Source organism: Thalia democratica, chromosome 5 (assembly GCF_965202585.1).
Source record: "Thalia democratica chromosome 5, ktThaDemo2.hap1.1, whole genome shotgun sequence".
NCBI classification, from domain to species: domain Eukaryota; kingdom Metazoa; phylum Chordata; class Thaliacea; order Salpida; family Salpidae; genus Thalia; species Thalia democratica.
Genome location: NC_139169.1, coordinates 20802824 through 20812814, shown reverse-complemented (window position 1 = coordinate 20812814; position 9991 = coordinate 20802824). Strand labels below are relative to the sequence as shown.

Genomic DNA, 9991 nt, shown 5'->3' with positions numbered 1-9991 from the left:
TATTTTATAATTGTCCTGGTAATGAAAGAGTGATTGTTATAAATTATTGTAATAAATTTGTTTAATGTTGAGTTATTTTACTTGTTTTTATTTTGTTATTGTGTTAGATTTAAGATAGTTTTTTATGTTTTTTATTAGAAATTAGATGTATAAGTATAAATTTTTTATTTATTTTTTTAACTAATTTTTTTTTTTAAATTTTAGTTTTTTTTTTTTTTTTAATTTTATTTAATATTTTATTTATTTTATTTTTACTTATTTTATTTGTTTATTTTTTATTTTATTTTTATTGTTATTTTTTTTGAGTTTTGTACAAACTCAATACTTACAAATTTTAAAAACTCTTATTATTTATTGACTTTATTGTTGATATATATGTATATATTATTATCCATACAAGTAGTATTTTTTTTCATAATTACAGTATTTCTTTATTCTAGTTAGTTTTTTATGTATTTAGAACTAAATACTTTTAATTAGATATTTGTTTATTTGAGTTTGCAACAGCTGATTGTGAGTTCACACTGGTGGCAGTGATCACATGATTGGATTGTTGGTGTGTTTTTTGTTGTAGCGTCGGGATTTGAGCTTCATGATTTTCCCACACTTTGTGGTTTTTAGTGTTGAGATTTTAACCTTGTGAGTGTTTGCTAAATGACGTGTCACCAAAGGTTTTTTTTTTCAATAAAGGGTTAGGCAGGGTTTGTGCGCGTCAGGCTAAATCAGGCTAAGTCAGGCTAAATCAGTTTTTTTGAAAAAAATTGAAAAACGTCAGGCTAAATCAGTTTTTCTATTTAAAAATTTGAGAATCTCAGTTTTTCTCAGTTCAAATGCTTGGAAATTTTTATTAAAATAAATTGAGAAATATTTTTACAATCAAATTGAGATGTGAATTTATTTCTAAATAAAAGTTTTTTTATTAAAGACAAAATCAGTCAGTATTTGTAAAAATAAATGCTTAAAATCTTTTGTTGAATCTCAGAAAAAATTTTAAGAATCTTTATTATTTTGTTTTTAGTAAATTATATACGTCATAATTATAAAAACTCATTAAAAAATGTAGTTTAAACATTACAGCTTAGTTAACAACTTAGCTGTTAATTTAAATTTTAATACTTGTGTAAATGTTTCATTTTTAATTTTAATAAAACACGATAATGCACGTCGTTTTAATACAAATCTTCTGGTTATAATGTTTTCACTTAGTGCTTAATTAAGTTGAACAATTGTGTTTAGTTATATATATTGAATTTTTACACCAGTAATAGATTAGATATAATATTTATTTTAAAACTTATCATTGAATTTGTTTTGTTAAGGGTATAGGGAGAATCAATCACCTTTTTCACAACTTAGTCTTATTTTATTGAGTTGTAATTAAGCTATGAGTTGCTTTTTTCAGATTTTATAGCTCAAAATATTTTTGAGATAAAGCTGGTTGAAGTCAGAGACTAAAATAGTACTAATCAAGACCCCCCAATACCTAAAATGACTTCTAAAGGGGTTTTTCCTTAATTTGAAAAAGTGTCAGGCTTAAAAGGTCTCAGTCAGGCTAAATGAAAAAAATTTTGCGCACGAACCCTGGTTAGGGTTAGTTTTTATTTCAGTTAGTTAAATATTTTTTTTTTTATTACATAGACATTTTTATTTTTAGTTAAAAGGTAATTTTTTTTCTTAGTAAATTTAAAAATAGGGCAGGTGGAATAACATGTGATGAGCTCAAACTCACTTGCTTGACCTTCAGAAAACGTTTATTGTTGCAGAGGGGAGAATGAGTTTTTTCTGATGTTTTTCTACCTTAAAAAAAAATCTTAAAGGATTAAAATGGTATGCACTCTTTTTTAATTTATATTAACCATGAAAATCATACTCTACCATGTGCACCACACCGTCTCCTCCCAAAGAATTTGATTTTTATGATCATGTAGGTTCACATTTTCTTGTTGCCTTCTCTACAAGAGCAACAATGAAAAATGCAATAAAAAGGTCAATGATAAAACAAAAAGGGAGAAGTGGTGAAAATGCTATAACTAACATGTTTTCCTTTTCTAAAACTTTTTTTTTATTTAAACAAAAATAAGAAAAAAAAAACTTAACAACTACTTAATTGATTAAAAAATTAGTTGATAAATCTCACTTAAAAAAAGAAATAAAGAAAATAAGTTTCAACTATACTTGCGCAAAAACTTTGTTACTTTAAAACAAACTCAACAATTATTTTTTTTAAATAAAAAATAATAATAAATAAATAAAAACAATAATCATACTTAAATACAAAATCACATGAAAAAAATAAGTTAAGTTAGTAAATAAAAACTGCCTGTTCAAAAACTATAACCAAGATTGAATAAACTCTGCTCACACCCAGCCAACACAATTGCCAAGTTGTTAAAGATAACACTAAAACTAAATTTTTGTTTTTCAGAACATTATTGTATTAAACTAGTTTAAAAATTTTTTTTAATGTGACCTGAGGGCTGCAGTTTGCCAACCCCTGGCCTAAAATAACAACTATAAAGTATACTTATATGTTTTTTTTATACAGTGTGGTTTTTATATGCCATGGTAGACCATGGTTTTCATAATTAATATTGGCAGTTATTGGTTTAAAAATGAATGCATACTATTTTTTTGTTATAGAATAATTTTTTATTATTTAACTTAAGTAAAAAAAAAATTAAATTGATCTTAAATCTAAATTTTATTAAAGTTGTAATTAAAACTTATCAAAGCTATTTACAAAATATATGATGTGTGGCTCTGTGTCACTCCACACCAATCCATTGAACATAGTTGTGAGCATTCACACTTTTCTTTCTTTCTAATACATACAAAAATACTGCAAAAAGTATGAATCCAGTTTGAGGTTTCTTAATGACAACAAAAAAAAATCCAGTTCAATTTGATCAGTTTTAGTTTTTAAAAAATATATTGTGGTTTTAGAATGGTCTTAATTAGTAACTAAAAAAATATCATAACTTTAGTTACAATCACTTTACTAAAAAAGTATTTCTTTTTTAGAACTAATTCTACTACTGTACTTCAGTAATATAATTTTTCTACATATTCTAATATTTCTACATTTCTAATATAGTATTTAATTTTAAGATATTTGTTGCATTTTTTGTAGTTGCTCTTGTAGAAAGGGCAACAAGAAAAATGTGAATGTAAATGATCATAAAAATCAAAATCTAGGGGAGGAGATGGTGTGGAGCCCATGGTAGACTATAGTTTCCATGGTCAATATTGGCAGTAATAGGTTAAAAGGGTGCTTACCATTTTTGAACTTAAAAAAATATATATATAGTTTTTTTCAGTAATTTGTTTATATTTTTTCATAATTGTTTTGAAGTTAGCTGTAAAGTGTTAGTTACAAGGAAATGGTGCGCAGCTTGATGACTGAAATGTCTTTCTCCACACCAATCCATTTACCTTAGTTGTGAGCGTTCATACTTTTCTTTCTTTCAAAAATAGGTGTATAACCTAGCTTCCCCAAACTTTCAACAAATCTTCTTTATTTTTTACATTTAGTCCATTACTTTTATGTAAATATTTCTAAAAGTCTAGACTGAATTAAAAATTATTTGAATAGTAATAGCTAAATAGTGTACAGATGTTAAAAGGTATCTGTGGTGTGCAACTTGATAACCAAAATGTTCTTTGTGCACCTGGACTTAGGACAAATTATATTGAGTGTCTTTTTTTGTTGTTCAATAAACTCAGGGTTGCCACACACTCAAGGAACTTGCGGAAACTCAGAGAATTTTCAAATTATAGAAAATATCAGGAAAACTCAGGGAGTTTTGATTTTTTTTTTAATTCAGGGAAACTCAGAGCGGTTTTAGTTTTTTCTAAAAATTTCAGGGAAGTTTTATGACTTTTTAAAAAATCTAAGGGAAAAATTTTTCCAGATCTAGAATGAGATTTAGTTTATCGAGTTTCAATATTTTTTATATAAAGGTTAATTTTATTTATTTTTAAGTGCTTATTTAGAATTTTTTAGCCTTGCAGCTAGTTCTTAAATATTCTTAGAATTAACATTGTATATTTTTAATAAATAATAAAATTTTTAAGGATTTTAAAAACTCAGGGAAAATCAGGGAAGTTTGGGTCACTCAGTGAAGATTTTTTGACTCAAAGAGTGGCAACCCTATTAAGTATAACTACAAAGTGAAATATTTCAATTTAGAAAAAAAAACATTTTTTATTTAAAACTCTAAATGATTTGTTATGGGAGGACAGTTTAAGTGTATTTCTGATTTAATAACATTTTTATAGCAAAGTTACTGCACATACAGTTATGCAAGTTTGTATACATATTTTTGAAGAACAATATAATCCAATAAATTTAATTAAATTTTTAGTCAACCTGTTACAGTAATTATGACTTAATAACAAAAAGTATCTAAAAACCTTAATACATAGTCACTGCACATATAAATAGGAAAACTTTATATATAGTATTGAAAACCATTATTTAATGTTAGTTAAATTCAAGAAAACATAAAATATAAGAATTTGTTGATTGTTATGATGTCTTAGTTACTGAATGAATTGACATAAAAATTAAATACAAATTTTTATAATTATATTTGCACTAACTTTGTCATAGACAAGATTTTGGTTCTCCTCTAGAAGTTTTCTCCAGTCAAAGACTAAATTTTTACTTAAGCTTTTTCTATACTAAAATGGGACAACTAAACTAAATCAGGAAGAAATTTCTAAAAACTAATTGTCAGCCTAGTAACCTTAAAATTTTTTAAAAGTTGGTATACTTTGAGAATTAATTTGTCAAATAAAGTTATTTTATGGTTAAATAAGTGCATAGGGGTTCCCCCTTGAATTATACAATTTCTTCTTATTTTGCAGAGTTCTATCTGAGCCATTAGAATTTTTTAAGGGCTTAAAAAAACTTTTGAGGTTTAAGCAATCAAAGTTGGTGTGCTCAATAGGGCTAAAAACTCAAATAACTGAAAATTTAAGGGCTCTTGCTCAAAAATAAATTAGAAGATAGATTTTTAATGATTTTTTAATTTTTGAGAAAGTTGACCTTGAAAAATTTGCGATCCATACATTTTATCAAAAACTTTTTACAAAAATTGCAATATCTGAAAAGTCAAATGATTTTTTTAGTTGTGTAAAAACTAGCTTAAAGTTCATACCTGCTTTCATACAAGAGCCAATGTTGTTTTTTGTAAAAAAAGGTTGTTGTACTTCCTGTGCCCTTAAAACACCATGTTTGCTTGTTGAATTTTGTTAGTTTTACGAAGCCTTGTTTTATAAAATTGTTTAGATATATTAAACTTTTGTTAAATTTTAACTTTTGAACAATTATTGTTTTATGAATATGTGTCAATATTGTATTGTTGTACAACCTAGCATATTATTAATTAAACATAACATTTTTAAAACTGAAGTTTTAGTTTAATCATTACATGCAAATAATTAGTAAAATGTGTATTTTTTTTACAGCTTATTATTAATTTAAAATATAAGCTAACTGAGAATGGGGTACAACCATGAAGAAGTTAGTTTTTATTTATAAGTTTTATCTTTTAAGTAGATTAGTTGTAATTTTTTCACATTCAAAAATATATGTAGTAAGTCAAGGTATAATAAGTTGTAAACAATGACCTAACATAAGTTAAAGCCTTTTTCAGTTTAAAGCCTTTCAATTAAAAGAGAAACACAGTATTTGGTTTTTTTATGTAACTATATACAATATATAACTATTAAATTTATTAGAAAAAACTAAATAAGTAGTTTTAACAAATATTTAAAAGTTTCAGATCAAAAACTTTTTAAAAAATCTTAAAAGATATGTTTGCTTTGATACCAGGAAAATATATATTGAATTGTTTAAATATTTTCTATCAACAACATTTTGCAAGTTAAAGAACATATAGCTTTCCCAAAATCACTTTCATGAATATGTATTTATTTTTTTAAGTTTAAATAAAATCCTATTTAATTTAACTTTAAAGAAATAACAAGTTTAAACTATAAATATGTTAAGTAGTTTTATCAACAGGCTATAAATTAATAACTTTTAATCATTTTAGTTAAAATATTTTTGATAAAGTTTAACAATTATCAACTAAATAGTTGACAATTGACATATCCTATCTTTGCACATGCTTTTTTTACAAAATCAAAACATTAGTCTGACTAACTTTCCTGTGTTATAAATATGTTTATTACAAATTGTCATTGTTAGTTTAAAACTAACAAATATTGTTATTTTAAGATTGCTTTGATCTAAAAAATCACCTGTACAAGGTTACTAGTCAAAGTAATTATAAAAATATTTCCAAGTTAATTCAAAATAAATGGAAAATGACAATAAAAATTCAATGCAAGTTAGTTGATTATTTATTTGGTACAATACTTTATATTTTTATAGATAGATAAAAGGATACAAGATGGTGCTTTGTTGGAAAAGTTCAGAAACCATCGTGATGTACTTAGAAGATTCAAAGAGCTGTTTGAAGAAGGAGTAGAAATTAGTGTGGAGTTGCTTACATCTAGTACTCACATTAAATATATTGTAAGTCCTTAGTCGTTCTGACTTTGAAATATTTAGTAGCTTGTGCATTTTCTGATTATGTATAACATAACTTTATAGACTGTCTACTAAAAGCTATGATAATCGAATTGGTATAATTGACCTTTATGTTAAGTTCAGCTTGTCGGATGTCCAGGCTTAGGTTCTGTAAACTTTAGCCAAGTTTCTTTATTCTGTGTAACGACAAACTTTTCACTATAAAAAAGTTCTGTACTGAATTACTATTCTGATTGACTTTAATTGTATATTAGAAGATTAAAATAAATAAAACCTGCTAATTTTTAAATAATGAGTATCTTTAAATTTGGCTTGAATATATGATTTTTGATAAAATAAAAGCTAATTCATCTGTCAAGGCAATATTGGTGACAACTTTGTATTCAAAAAGTTATTTTAATTTGCACAGTCTCACCTTACCCATCAGACACTTTTTATAACTTTTTTATATCAAAGTACTTTTTTAGATATATAGTTGTAGATTTTGAATATTCAATAAGTTCCATATTAAAAGGTTCAAAAAATAATAGTTTACTAATAATATTTTAAACCACTTGTTAAGTTTTCCAAGAAACTTTAAATCTTATTTAAAATTTTAATCAATTAAACAAGTTTTAAATGCTACATATCCAAAAAACTTAATTTATATTTAAATTTTAAGTGTTCCGACAAACAAATGAAAAAAACTCTTAATTTTTTTTTTAAATAATTACTTTTTGAGAATTTTATTATTCTTTTAGATATAAACAGTCACTATTTTTAAAGTAAACATTATGTACAACTATTCTAAAATATAAGTTAAAAAGTAATACTATTGACTGTTATTTAGTTGTTAAGTTATAAGATATAGATAACTTATTTCTGTACTTGATAATTACTTTTAGATTATTTATAGTCAGATAATGTTATAATGAAATTTAAAAGCAAATACTTATAAAGTATTTCAAAAGTTGAGCTGTTTAATACACACATTTTAATATAAATGTAGATATTTATTGTTTACTCTTGTTTATTCCGAAAGATATATTTACATTCACAAAAAATAAAACAAAAAATGATCAAACACCTTTTTTTACAAATTATAAGTAACAACTTTATTAACAGCAAGGGTTGCGTCACATGCTTAAAGTGAAAGGTCCTGATTACTGCATAAATCAGTGGCTTAACAAGGCAGAAGAGTTTGAGCTTGGAGTAGGCTGGTCAGATGCCATCTACGAGACACTGGATTTTAACGAGATGGAAGTTACTAGAGAATTAATTGAACCAAGTTGGTTTTTGTTCTGCATTAAAAATATCTTTTATTAAGTGTTGTTCTCTAAGCTAGAAACATCATAATTTTAAGAATATTTTAAAGTTGTTTGAAAAGTTTGTAGCATAAGAATTCTTTAAATGTTAATGAATAAAATTATTATGAGTAATGGTATTTTTTTACAAATATTTTGTTTTAATTACAATGTTTTCTTTTTTAGAATGACTAAAATAGTAGAGAATACTGTATTACATACTGTAAAATTTTAAGAAGACTAATGCAAAAATAAAGGGAATAAATATTTTTGTTATTTTTCATAATAAACCTGTTTAGCTCGCCAACTTCGATTCCTAATGTCCTAGTAATTACTTTGATTTTTTAAAATGTTTTAAAGTGTCAAATAGTTGAGATAAAGATTTACAAAACAAGATCAACTTTTAAAAAAGGTTACCCTCTGTGGAATCAACCTTGTTATAAAATTTTAATTTATATTTTTTGAAGTAGTATTTAAGTAAGTAAAATTAAGGACATAGGCTAAAAAACTTTATTTCCAAACTCCGTCCTTTTTTTTACATGATTAGATAAGCTACATATTAAGCGAGATATAAGTGATCAAAGTCAAAATTTTGCTTCTATACGGTTGTATCGATTTTTTTTACAAAGCTTGTTATATTTCAAAAGTTAATTTTTTTTTCTACAAAAAGTATTGTGTAGTTAGATTAGATTTGAAAATTTTATCATAAGTATAAAAAACAATTTTGTATCATTAAATTTTTTTCATCAAAAAATGCATTTATAGTAAGCTAACAGTATCATTTAATGTTGTTATACTGTTTGAAACATTTATTATAAATTTTATACTAGGAATCAACCAAAAAAAAATGGTTTTCAAAAACCTAAAAGAAATTTTCAAAAAAACTTAGGCAACCTAGTATATCTCTCTTACAACTTTATTTTCTTAAACTTTAACAGTGTAACACAGTTTCTTTAGTTTTTTATATATCTTCTATATGTTCAATCTATTTTACTATATGTTCAATTTTTTTTGGATTGTTTGGTCAATAAAAAAAAGCAAAATGTGTTGTGTGAAGGTTTTAATAATGTTATATAGTTATCCAAGAAAGTTAGAATTCTTTAGCTTAAAGAAGTAATGTACATATAATTATTTTTCTACTTACTTATTTATAAACTGATGTTGTTTTTAAATTTTTTTTATTTTTTCAGCTGAAGCTGAACGGCGTGCTTATGCTGCTAAAGTAGGAAGGACATGTTAGTTAGCTTTTTATAAAGTTTTTACATAATTTAGTTTATTAATGTTTACTTACTGATAAAACAGCTGCTAAAAGTTTCAACATGTCAGTGGTTAATGTTAACAACTTTTTACTAGTGTTTGTACTTGTTCACTTTTTTTTATTTACCATAAAATACCTTTATAATGAGCTGACATTTAAAGAAATACTTTTTTTAATTCCTATATGTAAATCATAAGTTTAAAGCTTATTAAAAAGAATCTTGCTTATAGTAATAGGTATTTAATAATTTAAAACTCAAAAAGCACCAAGAATATATACAGGGTTGCCACTCGGTCAGGAAAAGTCAGGAAATCAGGAAAAGTCAGGAGAAATTAAAAAAAAAGAAAAAAATCAGGAAAAAATGGGGGGTTTTGAAAAAAGTCAGGAAAAGTCAGGAAAATTGATAAAATTAAAAAAAAGACAGATTATGTCATTTTAACTTTACAAAATTCCTTGTTTTCCAAAGCCTTCAAACGGTAAAAATTAATTAAAAGTCCTTTGAAGTCAGAAAAAAATTCCAAAATTTTCCTAGAAATTTACAAAAATATTTAATTTTATTTCCAATGCCTTCACCTGGTATAAGTTAAGATAAAAAACTCCTCACAGTGGAAATTGTAAAAATAAAATTGGAACACGATTTCAGCAAAGTATCTCGATTATTGTTGATGAAAATTTGTATGCGTCCTTGGAACGACGTCAGTATCAGTAGAAATGAAAATCAGCTTCATCCTACCACTATAGTTACGTCACGATAGAAATTTGCTAATAGAGTCCAATAATTTTGCTTTCGAAAAAAAATATCCTTTATAAAACTGCAAAAAATTTCTATTAACATATTGAACAAGTACCCTACTTTAACAAGCAGATTTTGTAAGCTTTTTAGTATTG

The 9991-nt window shown here is 24.8% G+C and overlaps 1 protein-coding gene across 1 annotated transcript in view; it reads left to right on the top strand.

The window, feature by feature from the left end:
• The first annotated feature begins 5472 nt into the window (after window positions 1-5472).
• The window catches only part of LOC145836965 (uncharacterized), a 29457-nt gene continuing 24938 nt past the window's right edge, over window positions 5473-9991 (top strand). Inside the window, exons 1-4 of the mRNA XM_082944734.1 lie at window positions 5473-5527; window positions 6404-6547; window positions 7667-7829; window positions 9036-9080. Coding sequence (XP_082800860.1) covers window positions 5507-5527; window positions 6404-6547; window positions 7667-7829; window positions 9036-9080 — 373 coding nt within the window. The 5' untranslated portion in view covers window positions 5473-5506. The remainder of the gene's footprint in view (window positions 5528-6403; window positions 6548-7666; window positions 7830-9035; window positions 9081-9991) is intronic.